The 26,204-nt window shown below is 48.2% G+C and overlaps 1 protein-coding gene across 1 annotated transcript; it reads right to left on the reverse strand.

Moving 5' to 3' along the window:
* Positions 1 to 3,206: 3,206 nt before the first annotated feature.
* On the reverse strand, positions 3,207 to 26,204 carry ARHGAP30 (Rho GTPase activating protein 30). Its single transcript, XM_089662357.1, has 12 exons — positions 25,913 to 26,204; positions 23,690 to 23,792; positions 23,465 to 23,609; positions 20,353 to 20,435; positions 19,790 to 19,897; positions 19,403 to 19,530; positions 18,506 to 18,662; positions 17,242 to 17,342; positions 12,831 to 12,908; positions 10,052 to 10,567; positions 6,459 to 6,997; positions 3,207 to 5,768 (listed from the first exon to the last, which is right to left on the reverse strand). The coding sequence occupies exons 1-12, from the start codon at positions 26,016 to 26,018 to the stop codon at positions 3,588 to 3,590; spliced, it is 4,245 nt and encodes a 1,414-aa protein (XP_089518483.1). The 5' UTR covers positions 26,019 to 26,204; the 3' UTR covers positions 3,207 to 3,587.

Genomic DNA, 26,204 nt, shown 5'->3' on the forward strand with positions numbered 1-26,204 from the left:
GGTACATGGGGGGTATATATAGTATACACATATAGGGTACTCGGGGTATATATAGTATACACATATAGGGTACACGGGGGGTATATATAGTATACACATATAGGGTACACGGGGGTATATATAGTATACACATATAGGGTACACGGGGGGTATATATAGTATACACATATAGGGTACACGGGGGGTATATATAGTATACACATATAGGGTACTCGGGGTATATATAGTATACACATATAGGGTACACGGGGGGTATATATAGTACACACATATAGGGTACACGGGGTATATATAGTATACACATATAGGGTACACGGGGGGTATATATAGTATACACATATAGGGTACACGGGGGGTATATATAGTATACACATATAGGGTACACGGGGGGTATATATAGTATACACATATAGGGTACACGGGGGGTATATATAGTATACACATATAGGGCACACGGGGGTATATATAGTATACACATATAGGGTACACGGGGGGTATATATAGTATACACATATAGGGTACACGGGGGGACGGGGGGTATATATAGTATACACATATAGGGTACACGGGGGGTATATATAGTATACACATATAGGGTACACGGGGGTATATATAGTATACACATATAGGGTACACGGGGGGTATATACAGTATACACATATAGGGTACACGGGGGGTATATATAGTATACACATATAGGGTACACGGGGTATATATAGTATACACATATAGGGTACACGGGGTATATATAGTATACACATATAGGGTACACGGGGGTATATATAGTATACACATATAGGGTACACGGGGGGTATATATAGTATACACATATAGGGTACACGGAGGGTATATATAGTATACACATATAGGGTACACGGAGGGTATATATAGTATACACATATAGGGTACACGGGGGGTATATATAGTATACACATATAGGGTACACGGGGGGTATATATAGTATACACATATAGGGTACACGGGGGGTATATATAGTATACACATATAGGGTACACGGGGGGTATATATAGTATACACATATAGGGTACACGGGGGTATATACAGTTGCAAGAAAAAGTATATGAACCCCTTGGGATTCCGTGGAGTTTTGCATGAATTGGGCATAAAATGTGCTCTGAACGTCATCTAAGTCACAACAATAGAAGAACACAGTCTGCTGAACATAATACTACACAAACATTAGATGTTGCCATGGTTTAATTGCACATAACATGTAAACATTCACAGTGCAGGGAGGAAAAAGTATGTGAGGCCCTAGCCTAATGACTTCTCCCAGAGCTAATTGGAGCCAGGAGTGAGCCAACCTTGACTCCAATCAGTGTGATGATATTGGATGTGTTGCTGACACCTGTTTTGGGTTTACTGGTTTCAAGAAGCACTGTCTGATGTGAACCATGTCTCACAGAAAAGAGCTCTCAGAAGACCTACGATCAAGAATTGTTGACTTGCATGAAGCTGGAAAGGGTTACAAAAGTATCTCCTTGAGCCTTGATGTTCCTGTGTCCACGGTAAGACGGACTGTCTACAAATGGAGAAAGTTTAGCACTGTTGCTACTCTCCCTAGGCGTGGTCGTCCTGTAAAAATGACTGCAAGAGCACAGCGCAGAATGCTGCATGAGGTAAAGAAGAATCCCAGAGTGTCAGCTAAAGACCTACAGAAATCTCTGGCACATGCTAACATTTTTGTTGACACATCTACAATAGGGAAAACATTAAACAAGAATGGAGTACATGGGAGGACACCACGGAGGAAGCCATTGCTGGCCAAAAAGAATATTGCAGCACGTTTGAAGTTTGCAAAAGAGCACCTGGATGTTCCACAGCACTACTGGCAGAATATACTGTGGACAGATGACACCAAGATTGAGTTGTTTGGGAAGAACACACAACACTATGTGTGGAGAAAAAAAGGCACAGCACACCAACATCAAAACCTCATCCCCACTGTGAAACATGGCGGAGGGAGCATCATGGTTTGGGGCTGCTTTGCTGCCTCAGGGCTGGACGGATTGTTGTCATTGATGGGAAAATGAATTCCAGAGTTTATCAAGACATTTTGCAGGAAAACGTACGACCATCTGTCCGCCAACTGAAGCTCCGCAGAGGATGGGTGATGCAACAGGACAATGATGACCCAAAGCATACAAGTAATTCAACAAAACAATGGCTGCAACAGCACAGAATACACCTTCTGGAGTGGCCCAGTCAGAGTCCTGACCTCAACCCCATTGAAATGCTGTGGCATGACCTTAAGAGAGCGATTCACACCAGACATCCCAAGAATATTGCTACACTGAAACAGTTTTGTGAAGAGGAGTGGTCCAAAATGACTCCAGATCGTTGTGCAGGTCTGATCTGCAACTACAGGAAACGTTTGGTTGAGGTTATTGCTGCCAAAGGAGGGTCAACCAGTTATTAAGTCCAAAGGTTCACATACTTTTTCCTCCCTGCACTGTGAATGTTTACATGTTATGTGCAATGAAACCATGGCAACATCTAATGTTTGTGTAGTATTATGTTCAGCAGACTGTGTTCTTCTATTGTTGTGACTTAGATGACGTTCAGAGCACATTTTATGCCCAATTCATGCAAAACTCCACGTACTCCCAAGGGGTTCACATACATTTTCTTGCAACTGTATAGTATACACATATAGGGTACACGGGGGGTATATATAGTATACACATATAGGGTACACGGGGGGTATATATAGTATACACATATAGGGTACATGGGGGTATATATAGTATACACATATAGGGTACACGGGGGGTATATATAGTATACACATATAGGGTACACGGGGGTATATATAGTATACACATATAGGGTACACGGGGGGTATATATAGTATACACATATAGGGTACACGGGGGGTATATATAGTATACACATATAGGGTACACGGGGGGTATATATAGTATACACATATAGGATACACGGGGGTATATATAGTATACACATATAGGGTACACGGGGGTATATATAGTATACACATATAGGGTACACGGGGGTATATATAGTATACACATATAGGGTACACGGGGGGTATATATAGTATACACATATAGGATACACGGGGGTATATATAGTATACACATATAGGGTACACGGGGGGTATATATAGTATACACATATAGGGTACACGGGGGGTATATATAGTATACACATACTCGGCTCGGACAGACAGGTGACTCCACACGTTTATTATTGTACAGATCGGCAGATTTACTCACATTGACATTCAATTGTTTTCGGATCTACAATATGGCTAGTTGTCATGCGTGTTCAGGCTCTGGCCACTTGTAGATGGTCCCATGAGCCATACTCATCCATGTGTTCTGCATAGTATACCACAGTGTGAAGGGGATGTTCCTTTACCGAATGTACATTTATGGGTAACATATCGGATGATGGAAGATATATACAGTCCAGGGAGGTAAAATAAACAGAATAATAAGGAATTCCCAGCCTCCATCACCACCACACAACCCTCTCATTACAGAGCATTCCTTCCCTTCGGATTGCAGCAAATGGCTCATTGGATGGCAGCCGTCACATGATATTCAGAGCAGGGACCGCCGTTGCTGATAAGCCACATGTATGTGGACATCGTCGGTGGACTGTTGGCCTATCCTTGGCATACTAAGGCGTTTCCTCTGGGGAGCTTCCTTAGTGTAGACTTCGGCTTCTTGCTGGAACTGAGATTGGGCTCCGTGTATGGACAGAGTGTTCGGATCTTCTTGGAAGAAGGTATTTCCTCTAAATTCTGCCTCAGCAGAAGACATACAACTAAGTGGTCGGTGTGTTCTGCTGCTGGCTGGCTTTATGGTAAACTTGGGAAAGTTGGATGAGTTTTCCAACTTTGAGTCCGTGACATCATAAGAATCTCCAATGCAATACGTTTGCATGCGCCTCACAGGGTTTTGGGACTGCTGACGTTCTTTGGCTAGAGCCATTGCCGTATCAAAGGACAAACTGGTGGCGTTCCTCCAGCTGGATCTTCTTTTTGGGGTGCAGTCACTTCCAAATTCTACAGGCTCTGAGCCAACAGCTTTGTCTGGTTTTGGAGACTTGAGTGTATCTCTGGGTGTGGATAGTAAGGAACTAGGATGTAATTTACTCTTAAGAGCTGGGGGCAGCTTGGCAAACTGGGGCTTTGGTGGCACCACTGGCACAGATTTGACTTGCTGCACCCTATTTGGGGTGAAAGCCAGTTTCATGGTTACACTTCCATCTTTGTTCATGCTGGAATCTCCTGTGTTTTCTGATCTGGCTGGAGACTTGGTTGAGTTTGATTTTTGCTGGTCCTTGGAGGAACAGATTTGGCTGTTCAGTAGCTGGGAACCATCATGGGGAGTACTCGAACCCTGATTATCTATCTGTAGGGTCATAGTTACTGTGTCGGGTAGACCATCTTTTTGTATCATTTCATGGGGTGTGTGGAGGTCATATTGTGAGTTTTCAGTGTCCTGCAGCTGGTTCCCAATAATGGATCTGTGCACTTTCCAAGGACTTGCTTCATTTTCCTGATGTTGTTCTTCATCTGTCTCCAGGCAGTTCAGCAAAGAGAGAATTTCCGGCAAAGTAATATTTTCTGTCATGTTTATTGTATTATCAGCTGTTGGAAGAGGATTGTCATGCATGGGGGTGTCTGATAGACAGCACTGAGGTTCTTCCCTATTCTCAGGAGTCTTGTGGGTCATATTATCCTCTACAATATTCGTATCTTCAGCACATTCTAGGCAAAGCCGGACTGTCTCAGAATGGCATTCCATGTTTTCTTCCAGCGAAATATCATCTTTGTCATGAAGTTTAGGAGAGTCCAAGTTCTTTGATGTAAACCCATGTATCAGAGGGACATCTCCGTCATGTAGAGGATCCCGTACGTCTGCCTGATCCAAGTTCATTATGGAAGGATGATTCATCGGTAGCACTTCCTGGCTGCTTAGATCAAGCTCATGCTGTTCTGGGCAATCCAAGGCTTTGTTATTAGACTCTACCAGTAGTAGAATGTCCTTGTCATCATATTCAGGGATCAGTAAATTCAGAGAACATAGATTTATTAACGTTTCTTCTAACTCCAGAATATCATCCTTTCTGGAAATTGCACCATCTTGTAGATTGAGAGAGAGAGGGATTTCCACATGGGCCTTCTCCTCTACATTGTCTTTGTCCTCCAGATTGACACCAGGAGTTATGTCTCCAGAATCAGAGTTTTCGGCTGTCTCCTTACCTGTATTGTCTTCATGAACACAAGCTATGCCATCTTTTTCTGTGCAGCAGCCTGATTCTTCAATAGAACAGATGACCTCTGATGTAGCTCCATTCAACAGATGACATTGTGGACGACACTGATTCTCACTATCTCTCTGGCTATTGTTTGATCCATCAACCATGTCTGGTTTTTGGATATCACATAGAGCTTCTTCCTGACCATCTGTGGTTGTGTCAGGAGGTCCATCAGAGGTTTCGTCCTCCATCCTTTTATTCTCTTTGTGCCTTTTGGTTTGTTCATTGTCTTTAGGCACAATGTCCCCCTCCTCTAGCTCATGATGATCATTAGATTCCTCAGGTAAGGGGCTCAGGTCATCGTAGGCACTGAGATAAACATCTTCTAAGCTGTCATGCCAGTCCCGCGATGGGTCCTCGCTGTCCAAGCAACCCGCCGGAGTGAAGTACATCTGATCCGACTCATCTTCTGTGCAGGGATCATCCTGGGGCGGCTCTACAGAAAACTCCTCCATCTGAATGACAAGAAAGGATATAAATTAGGAATGACCATCCTCCAAGGAATATGTTCACAGACCATGATTTATTAAAGTGTCATCTAAGCCCCTTTACTCTGACTAGGGGGGCAGTGATATCACAATGTCTCTTCTCTATGATATACCGGAACATTTCTGCCCCTTTGTCCCGTTAACCATCATTATTAAAGAAATATATTTATCTGATAAAATACCGGCTTGGATACCGCTAGCACTTAAATCTCCATATCTCCACGGGTTCCGCCATCTTAGTCCAGCACTCATTTACGGTTTGGTATGGACACAGTCACTGCACCATATGTCAAGGTGATCCGCAGCAGCACAGTGACATTGTGTTCCAGTGGAAGAATGAGGTGGAAATGAGGGCGGGGACTATGAGGAACATGTCCTGTCACAAGTCAAGGTCTTTGTGATCAATAATCCATGAATATAGATGACATGGGTAGACGCATAGTATAAAGAGACTGTGGCAGCGTGGACATTTCAATTGTTAGAGCTACTTATTCTATTTAGAACTCTTCCTTGTCCGGCTCTGAGAGTCAAATGATCTACAAGGGAAATCTTCGTAGTTGTAGGCTAGGACAGAGTCCGGAGTCTAGGACTCCAATGTCCTTGCTGGTGGTCTGAACAGCAGAGCTAGCACTTCCCCTTGCTATGGCTAGCACTTACCTGGATGTTGTGTTGAAGGTCATATTGCAGCATTTCACTGTCCACTGAGAACTCTGCTATTCTCTCTGTGGGTTTCTCCTCCGCAGAGCATTCCGCTATTCTCACTGTGGGTTTCTCCTCTGCAGAGCATTCCGCTATTCTCTCTGTGGGTTTCTCCTCCGCAGAGCATTCTGCTATTCTCTCTGTAGGTTTCTCCTCCGCAGAGCATTCTGCTATTCCCTTGGTGGGTTTCTCCTCCGCAGAGCATTCCGCTATTCTCTCTGTGGGTTTCTCCTCCGCAGAGCATTCCGCTATTCTCTCTGTGGGTTTCTCCTCCGCAGAGCATTCTGCTATTCTCTTGGTGGGTTTCTCCTCCGCAGAGCATTCTGCTATTCTCTTGGTGGTTTTCTCCTCCGCAGCTTTACAGACAGATCTAGTCTCCTCAAGATTTATGTCTTGGCTGTCCAGGAATGAGAAGGTGTCTTGGACCTCCAGTGAGAGTCGATGTGTCTCTGTTTTCTGTTCTCTCTCTTCTTTTATTGTGGATTCTGCACAGGAAACTGTGAAAATGACATCATCAGTTGTTTGAAATTCTCTTTATCCAACTCTCCCCTAACCCTACACTTATCATTATCATATCCCTAATCTTATCCCTCCAACCCAACCTTCACCGTCCAACCCAACCTTCACCCTCCAACCCAACCTTCACCCTCCAACCTAACCTTCACCCTCCAACCCAACCTTCACCGTCCAACCCAACCTTCACCCTCCAACCTAACCTTCACCCTCCAACCCAACCTTCACCCTCCAACCTAACCTTCACCCTCCAACCCAACCTTCACCCTCCAACCCAACCTTCACCCTCCAACCTAACCTTCACCCTCCAACCCAACCTTCACCGTCCAACCCAACCTTCACCCTCCAACCTAACCTTCACCCTCCAACCCAACCTTCACCCTCCAACCCAACCTTCACCCTCCAACCTAACCTTCACCCTCAAACCTAACCTTCACCGTCCAACCCAACCTTCACCCTCCAACCCAACCTTCACCCTCCAACCTAACCTTCACCCTCCAACCCAACCTTCACCCTCCAACCTAACCTTCACCCTCCAACCCAACCTTCACCCTCCAACCCAACCTTCACCGTCCAACCCAACCTTCACCCTCCAACCTAACCTTCACCCTCCAACCCAACCTTCACCCTCCAACCCAACCTTCACCGTCCAACCCAACCTTCACCCTCCAACCCAACCTTCACCCTCCAACCTAACCTTCACCCTCCAACCCAACCTTCACCCTCCAACCTAACCTTCACCCTCCAACCCAACCTTCACCCTCCAACCCAACCTTCACCCTCCAACCTAACCTTCACCCTCCAACCCAACCTTCACCGTCCAACCCAACCTTCACCCTCCAACCTAACCTTCACCCTCCAACCCAACCTTCACCCTCCAACCCAACCTTCACCCTCCAACCTAACCTTCACCCTCAAACCTAACCTTCACCCTCCAACCCAACCTTCACCCTCCAACCTAACCTTCACCCTCCAACCCAACCTTCACCCTCCAACCCAACCTTCACCCTCCAACCCAACCTTCACCCTCCAACCTAACCTTCACCCTCCAACCCAACCTTCACCCTCCAACCCAACCTTCACCCTCCAACCTAACCTTCACCCTCCAACCCAACCTTCACCGTCCAACCCAACCTTCACCCTCCAACCTAACCTTCACCCTCCAACCCAACCTTCACCCTCCAACCCAACCTTCACCCTCCAACCTAACCTTCACCCTCCAACCCAACCTTCACCGTCCAACCCAACCTTCACCCTCCAACCTAACCTTCACCCTCCAACCCAACCTTCACCCTCCAACCTAACCTTCACCCTCCAACCTAACCTTCACCCTCCAACCTAACCTTCTCCAACCCAACCTTCACCCTCCAACCTAACCTTCACCCTCCAACCTAACCTTCACCCCCCAACCCAACCTTCACCCCCCAACCCAACCTTCACCCTCCAACCCAACCTTCACCCTCCAACCTAACCTTCACCCCCCAACCCAACCTTCACCCTCCAACCCAACCTTCACCCTCCAACCTAACCTTCACCCTCCAACCCAACCTTCACCCTCCAACCTAACCTTCACCCTCCAACCCAACCTTCACCCTTCAACCTAACCTTCACCCTCCAACCCAACCTTCACCCCCCAACCCAACCTTCACCCTCCAACCCAACCTTCACCCTCCAACCTAACCTTCACCCCCCAACCCAACCTTCACCCTCCAACCCAACCTTCACCCTCCAACCTAACCTTCACCCTCCAACCCAACCTTCACCCTCCAACCCAACCTTCACACTTCAACCTAACCTTCACCCTCCAACCCAACCTTCACCCTCCAACCTAACCTTCACCCTCCAACCCAACTTTCACCCTTCAACCTAACCTTCACCCTCCAACCCAACCTTCACCCTCCAACCTAACCTTATCCCTCCCCTTACCTTCACCCTCCAACCTAACCGTATCCCTCCCCTTACCTTCACCCTCCAGCCTAACCTTATCCCTCCCCTTACCTTCACCCTCCAGCCTAACCTTATCCCTCCCCTTACCTTCACCCTCCAGCCTAACCTCATCCCTCCCCTTACCTTCACCCTCCAGCCTAACCTTATCCCTCCCCTTACCTTCACCCTCCAGCCTAACCTTATCCCTCCCCTTACCTTCACCCTCCAGCCTAACCTCATCCCTCCCCTTACCTTCACCCTCCAGCCTAACCTTATCCCTCCCCTTACCTTCACCCTCCAACCTAACCGTATCCCTCCAGCCTATTCTTATCCCTCCCCTTACCATAACCCTCCCCTAACGTTATCCCTCCCCTTACCTTAACCCTAACCTTATCCCTCCCCTAACGTTATCCCTCCCCTAACTTTATCCCTCCCCTTACCTTAACCCTCCCCTAACCTTATCCCTCCCCTAACGTTATCCCTCCCCTTACCTTAACCCTAACCTTATCCCTCCCCTAACGTTATCCCTCCCCTAACGTTATCCCTCCCCTTACCTTAACCCTCCCCTAACCTTATCCCTCCCCTAACGTTATCCCTCCCCTTACCTTAACCCTCCCCTTACCTTATCCCTCCCCTTACCTTATCCCTCCTGTTACCTTCGCCCTGCTGAAAACAATGCACTACCGTGTCACTGATATCCTATCCCAACCGATATGAAGCAAAGGTTAGGAATAATCGCACATAAACTACCCTGTGTCTAGCAGCCAATCTACAAAGCTTACAATTGAATATATTTACAAAAATATGGTAATCTTATAAAATGTTTCATTTAAAAAAAGTCAGATTTATTCCCATTTAAAAACACTCCTACTTCCCTCTACTCTAAGTAGTGCCGGAAGAAAGCCCTTCAGCACTCAAGGCAAAAAGGCCTCAGTATATAGGTTGTACCTTCTCTCATCTTTGCCCCCCCCCCCATCCCTGCTGAAGCGCCCAAGGTGGACATCTCTTCTGCCTACCCCTCGGCCTGGCCCTGACTCTAGGGAGTTGTTGAGGACACATCCTTAATAACATAGCTGAGGCTGTATTAATAAGGTATCAGAAGATAAGGTCACCTATTGGCTCGCTGTTCTCCTTGTCAATGTGAGACACCATGGTGAGTCTGACTTTGTCAGTGCCACTGCCGCCCATGTGGAGAAGTCCTTCTGGGGAGAAGAGCCTCTCGGAGCTCCTGTGGAGGACAGAGTAGCTGAGACTTGGGCACTCCATCCCTCTAGTCAGCCGGGAAAGGTTTGATGTGATGTGAAAAGGCAGTGTTACGGAGAATGGTCCAGAGATGTGGACCCCCACACATTTCTCTGCTCGGTTACGGTTGGTCTTGGGTGACCGGCCCTGTGGATTTGTCACCATGGAAGCCCTTCCTGGTTTTGGTGTTGTTGGCTCTGATTTTGCCTGGCCTTCTTCCTCATCATCTCCATCATTGGTTTCTGTGGGCTGAGCCTGCTCGCTTGCATCTGAAAAGTCATAACCAGCATCGTCTTTCTTGGACTCGGCCCCGAGACTTTCTCGTCGAAGAAGAACCTGATGTTTGGCTGACCTTCTTGTCAGACCTCGCTGCTCCAAATCAGTAGCTGTGAATAAAAAGAAGCATTGAAAGGATTGGTAAACATTTGCAGAGATGTAGTAACATGCAGCTGTTGGCTATGTTGGGTCAGCCAAAACTCAGATTTCCGTTTTTGGAGTTTCTTGGGAGGTGAACAACCTTTTCTCCTCCATCTGGGTGAGGAATGTTTTTTCCATGATCACTTATATTGATGTCATGTGATCTGGGAGGTGTTAAGGGTAAATTTAAATATTGGGGTGCCATGGGGGGGGGGGGGGCACAGTGGGGGTGGGAGATTACTTTTCACTAACTTGTGTGATTTTCACATCTTTTATGTTTCTGTTATTGTATTGCAAGTAAAGATTTGTAGATTAGTCGATGGGGGGAGGAGTCACTGGCTCAATGTTGTCGCCTTGCTTCATGCTCACAGGAACCCTTTAGGTTAAGAAATGTGAGGGCTGCCATTGGTGAAAATTCTGGCTGCTTGGCTGACGTGCAAAGGATCGGGATTACAGCCAGGCAACCAGCATTTTGCAGGATGAGATCAGTTGTCATATTTCTATCAGGAAAGATTTACTTTAAACGGGTAAACCCCAAAAATGGTCTTCAGCCCTCCTAGGTGTTTTCCCTCCTAGGTGTTTTCTTGGACTACAGAAGAGTTAGTCTACATGATGTGGAGATGAGGAGAGTGGGAGGGATTCATGAAGGTATCACAGAGATGTACCGCATGTTTGTCCTGACATACACTACAACAGCTGAGATGAGATATCAGTCACATGGGAAGTGCATTGTTTTCAGCAGGTTGACCTCCTAGACTTGTATTGAGAGCAGTAAGGCACAACCATTGTGTGGTGCTGCAAAGTTGGAAGCTGAGGCTGAGAATATAATGAGCAATTGAACATATACTGATTATTTCAGTAAGCTGATGCTTACATGCCTGTCTAATAAAAACCCTCAAGAGATGTTCCATTCCTTGCGAGATCTCTGTGCACACATCTGTTCACAGATCACCGCCATTGTGAGGGGATGCCATGTTAAAGCAGGAAGAGGAGACTACAGGTTGGGTGGGAAATGAGCAGAGAATTGTGGGAGCAATCTTTTGCATGGGGTCTCCAAAGGAATACAAAAACAACAGGTAACTTATCCCACCAGACCCCAACTTACACCGCCACACTCCAACTTAACCCACCAGACCCCAACCTATCCCACTAGACCCCAACCTATCCCACCAGACCTCAACTTATCCCACCAGACCTCAACTTATCCCCCCACACCCCAACTTATCCCACCACACCCCAATTTATCCCACCAGACCCCAACCTATCCCACCAGATCCCAGCTTATCCCACCAGACCTTAACTTATCCCACCACACCCCACCTTATCCCACCAAACCTCAACTTATTCCTCCAGATCCCAGCTTATCCCACCAGACCTTAACTTATCCCACCAGATCCCAGCTTATCCCACCAGACCTCAACTTATCCCACCAGACCTCAACTTATCCCTCCAAACCCCAACCTATCCCACTAGACCCCAACCTATCCCACCAGATCCCAGCTTATCCCACCAGACCTCAACTTATCCCACCAGACCTCAACTTATCCCTCCAAACCCCAACCTATCCCACTAGACCCCAACCTATCCCACCAGATCCCAGCTTATCCCACCAGACCTCAACTTATCCCCCCACACCCCAACTTATCCCACCACACCCCAACTTATAACACCAGACCCCAACCTATCCCACCAGATCCCAGCTTATCCCACCAGACCTCAACTTATCCCACCAGACCCCAACCTATCCCACTAGACCCCAACCTATCCCACCAGATCCCAGCTTATCCCACCAGACCCCAACCTATCCCACCGGACCCCAACTTATCCCACCAGACCCCAACTTATCCCACCACACCCCAACTTATTCCACCAGACCCGAAACCTATCCCGCCACACCCCAACTTATCCCACCAGACTCCAACATATCCCACCAGACCCCAGCCTATCCCACCAGACTCCAACATATCCCACCAGACCCCAGCTTATCCCAGCACACCTCAGTTTGTTCCATCAGACCCCAACTTATCTCACCAGACCCCAATTTAACTCATAAGATCTCAACTTATCCCACCAGACCCCAACCTATCCCACCAGACCCCAACCTATCCCACCAGACCCCAACCTATCCCACCAGATCTCAACTTATCCCACCAGACCTCAATTTATCCTACTAGACCCCAACATATCCCACCAGACCCTAACTATAGCTGAAACATTTGTTCCTGTACTCACCATCTGCTGTGTACGGGACAGAGCTGAGGGAATCCATGCTTTTTGCTGGCCGCAGGTTAATTTTATCGGACTTTTCATCTAGAAAAAGCATTTTAAAATATAATTTAGAGAGCAGCTAATGACAGGATCTTAAAAGCATCTGTTAGTGAGGGAAACACTCTACTAACAGGGGCTCGGAGCACTAATCTGCTTGCTTAGTAGTTACTGATGGACACAACTGTGTCATGTTTACCTTTTTGAGAGTCCACAGGAGGGTGCTACAGTATCCAACGTAGAGGGTCCACAGGAGGGGGCACTACAGTACAAAAACTTTGTGGAGGACCCATGGGGGGGGGGGGGGGGGGGCGGTACAGCATCCAAAGTTTATAGTCTTCACAAGGGCGTGCTGCAATATTCAAACTTTGTAGAGGGTCCAGAAAAGGGAGCAGTATTTTAACTTTTTAGAATGTCCACAGGAGGGCGCTACAGTATGTAAAGGGTTCACAGGGCAGTGAGGCAGTATCTGAACTTGTAGAGCATGGGTGCTCAACCTGTGGCCCTCCAGCTGTTGCGGAACTACAAGTCCCCTAATGCCTCTGCCTTTGGGAGTCATGCTTGTAACTGTCAGCCTTGCAATGGCTCATGGAATTTGTAGTTCCGCAGCACCTGGAGGGCTACTTCATTGTCCAAACTTTTGCTGATGACAGCTGAGAAATCGCCATATCTCCTTCCACGGCTGCCAATGCTTGCAGAGGCTATTCTACCTTCATGGTATATGGAGTAGTTGTATGGCAACACATCTTGATTCTTTCACGAATTGGATACTTGTGAAGAAGACCTCATTTTCCATGGCAGCGGCCATTCCTTCAAGATGAATCTCTGAAAGTGTCAACATTGTTTGAGCTGCTAGTGGAGAACTGGGGGAACTTCTTAGGTAGGTCCCTCCATCAAGGAAGGTTCTCCTTTACCTTGTTATGATAGCAGATCATTGAGAAAAGTCTTCAGCTGATGGCAGAGGTGGCTGAGTTAGTTAAACGGGCTTCTAGGCTAGTTGATGGGGTGTTAAGATTGGTGTACTAGCAGCCCGTAAGAGGGTGTGGTTTCTGGGCCTATGGGAGACATGTTAGGATTGGTGGAGCAGGAGCCCAGGCTGGTGGGATAAGTGTTTAAGTTGGTGTACGGGGGAGTCCAGGCTGGAGGAAGAGTTTTGGGGATTGGTAGGATAGGTGTCTAGGGTACTGAAAATGGTGTTTAGGTTGATGGCATAGGAGTTTGAACTTGTAGAAAGTATGTTTAGTTTGCTGTATCAGGGACTTCAGGCTGCTGTTGGTGGCATAGAGATCTTCATAAATGTAAATGATGTAAGTGACATTGGAGTTAAAGATGTTGGGACAGGAGCACAGGGTATTTGGAGTTGGGATTGGTTTAGGAGGTGGGGTAGGCACTAGAGATGATGGCACAGGGCTCTGAACTGGTCGAATAGGTGTTAAGTTTGATGACGCAATGACGCAGGAGTCTAGGCTGGTGGGATAGGTGTTACATTGGGTGGCACAGGGGTCTAGGCTGGTGAGGTAGGTGTTACATTGGGTGGCACAGGGGTCTAGCCTGGTGGGGTAGGTGTTAGAATTGGTGGCACAGGGGTCCAGCCTGGTGGGGTAGGTGTTAGAATTGGTGGCACAGGGGTCCAGCCTGGTGGGGTAGGTGTTAGAATTGGTGGCACAGGGGTCTAGCCTGGTGGGGTAGGTGTTAGAATTGGTGGCACAGGGGTCCAGCCTGGTGGGGTAGGTGTTATATTTGGTGTCACAGGGGTCTAGCCTGGTGGGGTAGGTGTTAGAGTTAGTGGCACAGGGGTCCAGCCTGGTGGGTAGGTGTTAGGTTTGGTGGCACAGGGGTATAGACTGGTGGGGTAGGTGTTAGGTTTGATGGCACAGGGATCTAGACTGGTGGGGTAGGTGTTAGATTTGGTGGCACAGGAGTCCAGCCTGGTGGGGTAGATGTTACATTTGGTGGCACAGGGGTCTAGACTGGTGGAGTAGGTGTTAGATTTGGTGGCACAGGGGTCTAGACTGGTAGGGTAGGTGTTAGTTTTGGTGGCACAGGAGTCTAGACTGGTGGGGTAGGTGTTAGATTTGGTGGCACAGGAGTCCAGCCTGGAGGAGTAGGTGTTACATTTGGTGGCACAGGGGTCTAGACAGGAGGGGTAGGTATTAGTGTAGTTTTGGTGGCACAGGGGTCTAGACTGGTGGGGTAGGTGTTAGTGTTAGATTTGGTGGCACAGGGGTCTAGACTGGTGGGGTAGGTGTTAGTGTTAAATTTGGTGGCACAGGGGTCTAGACTGGTGGGGTAGGTGTTAAGTGTTAGATTTGGTGGCACAGGGGTTTAGACTGGTGGGGTAGGTGTTAGTTTTGGTGGCACAGGGGTCTAGACTGGTGGGGTAGGTGTTAGATTTGGTGGCACAGGGGTCTAAACTGGTGGGGTAGGTGTTAGTTTTGGTGGCACAGGCTCCAGCCTGTTGGGGTAGGTGTTAGATTTGGTGGCACAGGAGACCAGCCTGGTGGGGTAGGTGTTACATTTGGTGGCACAGGGGTCTAGACTGGTGGGGTAGGTGTTAGTGTTAGATTTGGTAGCACAGGGGTCTAGACTGGTGGGGTAGGTGTTAAGTGTTAGATTTGGGGGCACAGGGGTCTAGACTGGTGGGGTAGATGTTAGATTTGGTGGCACAGGAGTCCAGCCTGGTGGGGTAGGTGTTACATCTGGTGGCACAGGGGTCTAGACTGGTGGGGTAGGTGTTACATCTGGTGGCACAGGGATCTAGACTGGTGGGGTAGGTGTTACATCTGGTGGCACACGGATCTAGACTGGTGGGGTAGGTGTTAGTGTTAGATTTGGTGGCACAGGGGTCTAGACTGGTGGGGTAGGTGTTAGTGTTAGATTTGGTGGCACAGGGGTCTAGACTGGTGGGGTAGGTGTTAGATTTGGTGGCACAGGGGTCTAGACTGGTGGGGTAGGTGTTAGATTTGGTAGCACAGGAGTCTAGACTGGTGGGGTAGGTGTTAGTGTTAGATTTGGTGGCACAGGGGTCTAGACTGGTGGGGTAGGTTTTAGATTTGGTGGCACAGGGGTCTAGACTGGTGGGGTAGGTGTTAGATTTGGTGGCACAGGAGTCTAGACTGGTGGGGTAGGTGTTAGATTTGGTGGCACAGGGGTCTAGACTGGTGGGGTAGGTGTTAGATTTGGTGGCACAGGGGTCTAGACTGGTGGGGTAGGTGTTAGATTTGGTGGCACAGGGGTCTAGACTGGTGGGGTAGGTGTTAGATTTGGTGGCACAGGGGTCTAGACTGGTGGGGTAGGTGTTAGATTTGGTGGCACAGGGGTCTAGACTGGTGGGGTAGGTGTTAGATTTGGTGGCACAGGGGTCTAGACTGGTGGGGTAGGTGTTACATCTGGTGGCACAGGGGTCTAGACTGGTGGGGTAGGTGTTACATCTGGTGGCACAGGGGTCTAGACTGGTGGGGTAGGTGTTAGATTTGGTGGCACAGGGGTCTAGACTGGTGGGGTAGGTGTTAGTGTTAGATTTGGTGGCACAGGGGTCTAGACTGGTGGGGTAGGTGTTAGATTTGGTAGCACAGGGGTCTAGACTGGTGGGGTAGGTGTTACATCTGGTGGCACAGGGGTCTAGACTGGTGGGGTAGGTGTTACATCTGGTGGCACAGGGGTCTAGACTGGTGGGGTAGGTGTTAGATTTGGTGGCACAGGGGTCTAGACTGGTGGGGTAGGTGTTAGTGTTAGATTTGGTGGCACAGGGGTCTAGACTGGTGGGGTAGGTGTTAGATTTGGTAGCACAGGGGTCTAGACTGGTGGGGTAGGTGTTACATCTGGTGGCACAGGGGTCTAGACTGGTGGGGGAGGTGTTAGATTTGGTGGCACAGGGGTCTAGACTGGTGGGGTAGGTGTTAGATTTGGTAGCACAGGGGTCTAGACTGGTGGGGTAGGTGTTAGGGGTAGGTGTTAGATTTGGTGGCACAGGGGTCTAGACTGGTGGGGTAGGTGGTAGGACAGGAGTTTGGATGGATTATATACGGCAACAATCGGCCAAATGTTTCCTTGATGAAGGAGATACGTCTTGGGGTGGCACTGTTGAGGGACGGTGTTGTAGGTGTCCCATTGCTCTCTGTAATAGGATTTCCTGGTGGGGGGGGGACTTTAGTACAATCTATGAATGAAGAGTCGGTATCTGGGGGAGACAGGTCTGTGTTTGTATAATATTACATTCGGGGTTCTGCTATTTCTTTGTTATTTGAGTGGAGATCTTTATGCTTTTATTTCATAAATCTTATATTCATCAAATCAGAGCATTTCCTACAATTCCTCATCTCTACCTCATGTAGAAAGCAAATGTATGATAAGTAATGCAAAGAGGGAGGAGCCAAACCTTTCTCATCCTGCTTTGTTGACTTGCGCTTGGAGTCATTATTGGATCGGCCGAGGTTGAAGATGGATTTCCATTTCTTGGCCTTTAAGGAGCCCTTCCTCCTGCAAACAGGTGAATGAAGTCATTACTACGTCAATGTTGTGGTAAAGTATGAATGTGGTGGTCAGAGCGAGTGCTGGGTGGTGCTATAGACACCTCAGGGTGGAGTAGGTAGGTAGTTTGCTTGACATAGGCAAAATGTTGATTTCCAGTGGCCCCGGAAAACCATGTACATGTGAGAGAATCGTGTGCACACCTTCTGTGATTCCTTAAGATGTAGGCCTGAGCAGTGGTGTATTTAGTTCCTGTGCTGCCCTAGACAACACTACAATCGGGCACCCCCCCACTGTTGCCACTATAGCCCATCCCATCCACCCCCTTCCCCCTCACACACTCCTCCTACCATGACCACCCAATCCACCCGACTAACCTTAACATCCGCAATGAAAGGAGCAGCCATCCCCGCGCCCTCCATCACTACCTCCTCCAGATCTCATGACATAGCTGACCTGGTCCCCATCCCTTCCACTAGTCTCCCTTCTTCCGGGGAAATTGCCACCCTAGACAGACGCCTTGTATGCCTCGTAGTAATTATACCGCTGGTCTTCAGGAAATTAATGAACGCCCTGGTGGTGTAAGTAGTGATGTCTGTTGAAGTTGGAGTCAAGGAGACAGTAACAAACCCTTGAGATTCTTGGCAGTGGGACTTGAGGAACCCCGGTACTTCCCAAGAGACATACATGTATCAGGAATGGCCAGCACTCTCTACATCGTTGCTGTTGACCTGATTGTCAAGGAGCTTTCCAGGGTAAGCACACCTAAGTGTGGTAGTTCTGGTTGCTAAGTGCCATGTTGAGGCTGGTTGCCCAGATATATGGCTGCAGCCATCTTACTTTGGTTAGATGTAGATTATATGATTTGATGGACAAGCAAGTTCCTGGACCTTCCTTTAGATGCCAAGCATATACACAATGCACCAGAGCCTTACAGTCCACACAACATTTAATCCACAGAATTACCATCCATATATGTGTATTGGGGTAACACCCCTTAATTTCTATCCCGTAGAGCGATTTACATCTCGTAGATATCACCGAGAACACGTGCCTCACCTGGGGATGGGAGCAGCACCTGGTCACCAGTAGGACTGTATGTTGAAGGAATACATTGAGGAGTGGATTATGCTTACAGAGACCCTAGTCAGAGATTTGATATGATGACTTACTTATGATCTGAGAACTCTATGATTGTGTGGTACGGTCGTATCTGTGGAGGACCATCACCGTGGTTCAACATGCTTGGTAGGTTGTATGACAAAGAGCGATAATAGTCCTCAGGAACACACGTTGCCCAGTTCATAGCTGAAGGACTGTTCAGGTTTCCTGTTAACAAACATAAAATGTATCACTGCACATGATAGTGGGGAGCACGGGGCCGGGAGGGAGACAATCCGAACCTTCCAACCTTCCTGGGCCCCGGTGGAAGATGAGGAATTATCTTGAGCCACGCATAGAACACACTAACAATGAGAGCTGATGAGCAGATCACAATGTACCGATCACTGATATAATGGACCTACTGTATCTGAGGAATAAAACTGCATTTTTTTTGTAATATTTTTTATTATGAAAGTAAAAGAGGGAACATAAAACTAATGCGATGTCTGACAATAACCAACACATCAATATCTGGTTGGATGGATGGGGGAGCAATTCTCAATGAATTCACAAGGTGCTCCTCAGATAGTTTGGCTCTAACTTTGCCCTTCGTGTTCTTCATCCTCACAAATATTGATGCTTAAAAGCTGATGACATGAATGAGGAGCGATTGTGAAGGGTGGCAGATTTTTCTTTGGGAAGATAAAACTTATAAAAGTCCAGAAAAGAGACACCATCAATTTTTTTTTGGCTGAATGTGTTCATTAAGTGTAAACACATTTTTACAAAAAAGTCCAAAAAAAAATCAACTTATTGAGTAATTTATGATTTTGGGCTGCATTCATAGCCGTCTTGGGCCACCCATGGGCTGGACATCCCGATCTAGAGGCTTCTGAATGAATATTCTCACATCATTAGTGAATAATTCAAATACTGAACAATGCCATTACCACCTATATACTCACCGTCTGCTGACCCATTTCCAAATAACTGCTCCACGTGGGTCAGAATAAATTCCACCACAATAGACTGGACTCGGACCTCCATGAATGCTGCGGTGCCATTAAACCCAGATGATTCGATGTCCCTGGACCTGCACAGAAATGCCAATCATTAGAGGAATCGGTCCAATTCTGTATGATCTCAGGAAAAACATTGCTCTGTTAGAAGCCAAGTGCAAACGATTTGATCCATGACTGATGACCTTTGTTTCCATTCTTTATCTTTCTAGAATTAGTGCATGGAAACAATTCCTGAGTGTAGAGCTGGTGGAGGAACAACCTCTATGGATGGGGGACCTGACCATGAAAGGTGAGCCATATAACAGAAGTGGACTTGATGATCCTTCTTACCTCAGCAGATTCGGTGCCCACACAATGGCCAGGTTCCTGGCATGCATGTTGGTTTGTGCGCTGAAGGAAGCCACGTGGATCAGGTGTTTCATGAGATACTCCAGAGTCCTGTTAGATACACATAATAATGTATTTAATAAGAGGAAGGTGCAGGAAGCAATCACATAGACAAGATCTCACTGAAAAGTTTAGTTTGTAAAATATATTTTCAGGACTGATCCCGAGTCCCTGAATTAGGGTTGATGCAGATGATGGATCTTAGAGGACATTATAGTCCACATTGAGCCAGTTTAGCGGGTTCTTCTGAAAACAATCATAATCAGTGGAGCAACCCAACCAAAGCCGATCAGGCAAATGCCACCCCTGGACAATGTGCTCACATAGCAACAGATCCTCCTGACAACAATGACTTTTTCAATCATTTTTAATGCATACGTTGCTGCACATATGAGGCACTGAAGAGCATGTTGTACATGTGGACGACACGTCCTAATAGTGGAACATTTCCCTTGATTTAAGATGGAGGTCAGAGAGACAATGTGCTGGTAAGGCTGGGACTGTACCTGTAATGGGGAAGAGGAAGCTCCTTCAACACATCTCTGATCTTTATTAATCGTTGTTCTTCCAGTTGTATGGCCACCGCGTCCTTCAGTAGGAGATACAAACATGTTTTGTTACTGTGATGTGATGACACCTATTCTTTTCCCTCTTTGAGGTTTTATCAGGAGAGTTTCTCTAGATCAGCCTTTCTCAACCTTCTTACCCCGGAGGAACCCTTGAAATAATGTTCAGGCTTCAGGGAACCCTGCTAAAATCTATTCATCAGAGGTCAGTGGGACAAAGGACCCTTTAAGCTGGGTGCGTGGCCCTTGACTGGGGTAGGAGGGAATGTGGGGGAGGAGCTTACTTTGAGCACATAAGACTGGCTGTGATACCCTTTCCACAGCCCACACCACCTCTGGCCACCAGTACAGGGAGACTGCACTCTCAGTCATATACAAATCTTACATCCAATCCGGTGCCTTCTATGGGTTGGGGAGCAGTCCAGCAATTAGTACACACCTCCAGGATTCCTCCAGCTATCCTACAAGCTACAACCCCCATGTCCATCACTCTTCCACTGTCCACACCAGACACACCAGACACACCAGTCATGGTAACTTACCACCACCTAGCGATGTGTCCACTAACTGGTCTGCTAGGCCACAACACACCCACAGATCTCCGTCTGGCAGATCTGTTAGCTTACAATCTGCCAACACACAGTACAATGACATACAGATTAGTGATGAACGTAGACCCTCCAATACAACAAACTCTCCAGGGATACGAGTCTGAGCTTAGCACGCAGAAAACACTTATTCATTTTATAATTTAATATCCCAAAAGTGGGCGGAGCATAAAATATATACAAAGAAAAAGAATTACAAAAATACAACAAAGAACATACACAGTTTGGTTATGAAACTAAAAGGGATAAAAAACAGAAATAAACTGTACTGAGGTTTGTCGTGTGACAGGAGCGTGTCAGAACGACTGCAATTCACCAGTCAGGCCGGCTCCATGTGAATCACCCCGTCCACATCTCAGGGTCCTCCATTTATCTGAGATATGGATGTGGGCGGGCCTCTAACCCTCAGCCAATCATCCCTGAAGGGTGTTCCCTCCTCAGCCCACAGGATGGTTCTGTATTTTGAAGGGACCAGAGTTAAATGGGCCATGAATGGTTCTGATGGCTGGGTCGGATTTCTGACACCAGTGCGTCAGTCCAATTGCAACAAGACCAATCACCTCTTGACCGTCGTGATCAGGCGCCATATAACCGTTTTGTGGATCTCTTATAAATTCTATACACGCTACAATTTTATATGTACCCAAACCGTATACGATCAGAAGGAATTTTTCCATCTCTCTGTAACTGGTATTTTAGTTTTTATGAGAGATCCAATAGATTCCTCTGATCTCTGACATAAATCAGTGGCAGACAGACAGTTCGGGGCCTTCTCACTGTATTGGCCTCATCCCTGGCTGGACTTGTAGATGAAACGTCTAGGACTGCCCTCTGAGACTCAGGGAGGTGACCGTTCACTTTCATTATCTATACCTACAAGGATGTGAGGAGGTCATTGGCCCCTAAGTGTCAGTTCTGGTCTCCAGGTCTGTTCTCTCACATTCTCATCTGGGACCAGGGGTGGACTGACAACTCATGGGACCCCTGGGCAATAGGAGATCATGGGGCCCCTGTGTCCTTGCCCAAACTCAAAAAAGCCTATGAAAAAGGTACAAGGGGCATCTCATGGGGCCCCCTACTGACCCCGGGCCCTCGGGCAGTGCCCAAGTTTCCAAATGGTCAGTCCGCCCCTGTCTGGGACCATCTTTCTACCATTGATAATGCATTAGGAGGTTACTGTATTATGGTTAATGCTTTGACGGCATCGAATTAAACTGTATCTAAAATCACACTACAGGTTATGTCACATCCCAGCTGACTTTTACATTTATGGTCCTCAAAGTGGTGAGGATGCCTTCGTCCACCCCGCTCATCTGGATGCAGAAATCTGGGCCCGCTGGTTGAATGAAGAAAACCTCACAGTGTTTTCCAGGCCTTAGAGACATCTGAGATGATCATTGGCACTGTGCCTCTGGCTCCACTAAGAGTTGTTGGCCCTCGGACTATCAGATGAGAGAAGAAGAAAGCCCCTAGAACCTCTGGAGGAACCCTCAGAATGGCTGCTCTAGGCCAGGGGTCTTCAAACGTTTCAGTACAAATGTTTGCTGGCTAAAAAAAAAATACATTTTATAAATGAATGGTTCTCTCTTAGATCAGGGTCCCTGTCCCCATTGATGACAATGCAGCAGGGGAACCAGTGCTGGAGACTGCAGGTGGTTGTGAAGCAGAGACCATAGGACACCTCTGCTGGCCGGAACCCTCTGGGCACATTGAGGAGATGAAATCTTGTTGGGGGCCAGATATGTCTCACAGGTGGCAGTTTGGAAACCCTGGCTCTAGACTGGTCTATATTACTGAACATGTGGGCTGAAGGCAGTGGGAAGGATGTAGGTGTAGATTGTCCAGCTCCACACCCTGTTCCGGAAGGTCGGAGCCTCTACACAGAGTCCATGATCAAGTAATTGGCTTCTAGAGGAATTTGCATATGTTGGTGAATGTGGTCAGTATCTGCTTGTTCATTGGATGTTACCCCTCTGAGTTTTGGTCAATCACAAACTCTTCCCATCTTTACTGATGAAGTCCATAGGAAGTCACAACTAATCACATTCTAGTTTTGGATCATTTCAATTGAAAGCAGCTGATGTTAGTGGATGTTATCCAGGAAATGCAGCAGCTGTGCTAAAGTCATGAAGTCCATTCAATGCACTTTCATTTAAAGGTTATGTAATCCACGATGGCCAGATTGAGGGCTACGGGGCTGCAGCCTTATGTTACATGATTCTGTGCTCCAGTGTGTGTGTGTGGGTGGGCCTATAGCAGGCTCAGATAGGGTGGAGCTAACTTCTGGGAACACAACAGGGGCATTCACTCAGGGCTATTTAGAAGGTGAGGACACTGGAAGACATAGAGATTCCGGAGCTGATGAGTATTTCCATGCTTGGGGGACCTGGTGGTTGAACATTGTAGTGATGTAGGAGATTGGAGGGGGAGGGGGGGATACTCACAGCAAACTTGTCATAGAGTTGGTAGGTGAGCAGCGGGTTGGGCAGTTCTCTGAAGTAAGCCTTGCACAAGGAGCTGACACAGTGGACGTCCTGTAGGTAGGGACTCTTGTTTAGATCCGGAGGTCGCTCCAAGTCAAATTCTTGTCTGTAGGAAAACACGTGATGTCATGTGATGTAAAACCCAAAACGCATGTCACATGACCAGTGTCCATCCCCAGGACTCACCGTAATTTCTGTACATTGGAGGAAATGCCACACAGCCGATAAATGCCGTCCACAATGCCATGTTCTTCCACGAATTCCGTGCAGCTCTTCAGAACCTGAGGAACTGATCAGCACCATGTCAGTGCCAGAAAAATATATACTGGGTGTAACCTGTGGAAATCCCGCGATCCTGCCCCTAACGATGACCTGTGAACCCAATCCTGCCCCTTCCAGGGACCTGTGAACCCAATCCTGCCCCTTCCAAGGACCAGCGAACCCAATCCTGCCCCTTCCAGGGACCTGTGAACCCATTCCTGCCTCTTCCAAGGACCTGTGAACCTAATCCTGCCCCTTCCAAGGACCTGTGAACCCAATCCTGCCCCTTCCAAGGACCTGTGAACCCAATCCTGCCTCTTCCAAGGACCTGTGAACCCAATCCTGCCCCTAACAATGACCTGTGAACCCAATCCTGCCCCTTCCAAGGACCTGTGAACCCAATCCTGCCTCTTCCAAGGACCTTTGAACCCAATCCTGCCCCTTCCAGGGACCTGTGAACCCAATCCTGCCCCTTCCAAGGACCTGTGAACCCAATCCTGCCTCTTCCAAGGACCTTTGAACCCAATCCTGCCCCTTCCAGGGACCTGTGAACCCAATCCTGCCTCTTCCAAGGACCTTTGAACCCAATCCTGCCCCTTCCAAGGACCTGTGAAACCAATCCTGCCCCTTCCAGGGACCTTTGAACAAAATCCTGCCCCTAACAATGACCTATGAACCAAAACCTGCCCCTTCCAAGGATCTGTGAACCCAATCCTGCCCCTTCCAAGGACCTGTGAACCCAATCCTGCCCCTTCCAAGGACCTGTGAACCCAATCCTGCCCCTTCCAGGGACCTGTGAATCCAATGCTGTCCCTTCTAGGTGCTCATCATATAATGATCTACAGTTCCAGGTATTCCCCTTTCCAGGTTCCTGCCCTTGTAAGTGCCTTTGACCCCACTGTCTGCCCTTCCAGGTTCCTGTGATCATGGTGCCTACACTTGCAAGTGGCTTTGAGCTGAGTGGTGGACCCTCCAGGTCCCTATGACCCCATTGTTGGCCGTTCCAGTGATTGGGGCCTGTGTTGTCTGGGTACTCGGATCATGCCTACTCCCAGTGACTGGGGTCTGCGTTGTCTGGGTACTCGGATCATGTCTGCTCCCAGTGATTGGGGCCTGCGTTGTCTGGGTACTCGGGTCATGACTACTACCAGTGATTGGGGCCTGTGTTGTCTGGGTACTCGGATCATGTCTGCTCCCAGTGATTGGGGACTGCGTTGTCTGGGTACTCGGGTCATGACTACTACCAGTGATTGGGGCCTGTGTTGTCTGGGTACTCGGGTCATGTCTGCTCTCAGTGATTGGGGCCTGTGTTGTCTGGGTTCTCGGGTCATGTCTGCTCGGGTCATGTCTGCTCTCAGTGATTGGGGCCTGTGTTGTCTGGGTTCTCGGGTCATGTCTGCTCTCAGTGATTGGGGCCTGTGTTGTCTGGGTTCTCGGGTCATGTCTGCTCCCAGTGATTGGGGCCTGTGTTGTCTGGGTTCTCGGGTCATGTCTGCTCGGGTCATGTCTGCTCTCAGTGATTGGGGCCTGTGTTGTCTGGGTTCTCGGGTCATGTCTGCTCGGGTCATGTCTGCTCTCAGTGATTGGGGCCTGTGTTGTCTGGGTTCTCGGGTCATGTCTGCTCTCAGTGATTGGGGCCTGTGTTGTCTGGGTTCTCGGGTCATGTCTGCTCCCAGTGATTGGGGCCTGTGTTGTCTGGGTACTCAGGTCATGTCTGCTCTCAGTGATTGGGGCCTGTGTTGTCTGGGTTCTCGGGTCATGTCTGCTCGGGTCATGTCTGCTCTCAGTGATTGGGGCCTGTGTTGTCTGGGTTCTCGGGTCATGTCTGCTCTCAGTGATTGGGGCCTGTGTTGTCTGGGTTCTCGGGTCATGTCTGCTCCCAGTGATTGGGGCCTGTGTTGTCTGGGTATTCGGGTCATGTCTTCTCTCAGTGATTGGGGCCTGCGTTGTCTGGGTTCTCGGGTCATGTCTGCTCTCAGTGATTGGGGCCTGCGTTGTCTGGGTGTATTTAAGTCATTATGTGATGGCTGGTGACCAGTGGATGGGTTTCTCCATCCAGTAGAAATATGAGTCGCCAGCCTTACTCTTCCCTTCATCCTCATCCTCAGTCATCTTCTTCCATTTCCAGCTGACATAACTGTGACTTACCTTCTTGGCCTGAGAGTTGGAGATGTTCCACCAAATCACACCCAAAGACTTTGTCCTTCACCGTCTTCTTCTTCACCTTCTGCTTGGCCTTCATGGCTCGGGACATGGCGGCAGAGTTCAGACTTCAGTTGGAGTCACCAAGCCCACGGGGAGCGGCCCATACCTTCCACCCGCTGCGATGGCAGGGCGCAGCTCACCGACTTTGTACAGATTAGAAGAGAAATTTGATGTGTAAAGGAAGTGGTCTGGTAGAGGAAGCAGTTGTGTTACAGAAATGATTAGCAGCCTTGAC

This window comes from Staurois parvus, unplaced genomic scaffold (assembly GCF_062004578.1).
Source record: "Staurois parvus isolate SC_StPar_1 unplaced genomic scaffold, SC_StPar_1.0 ptg001459l, whole genome shotgun sequence".
In the NCBI taxonomy this organism is placed as follows: domain Eukaryota; kingdom Metazoa; phylum Chordata; class Amphibia; order Anura; family Ranidae; genus Staurois; species Staurois parvus.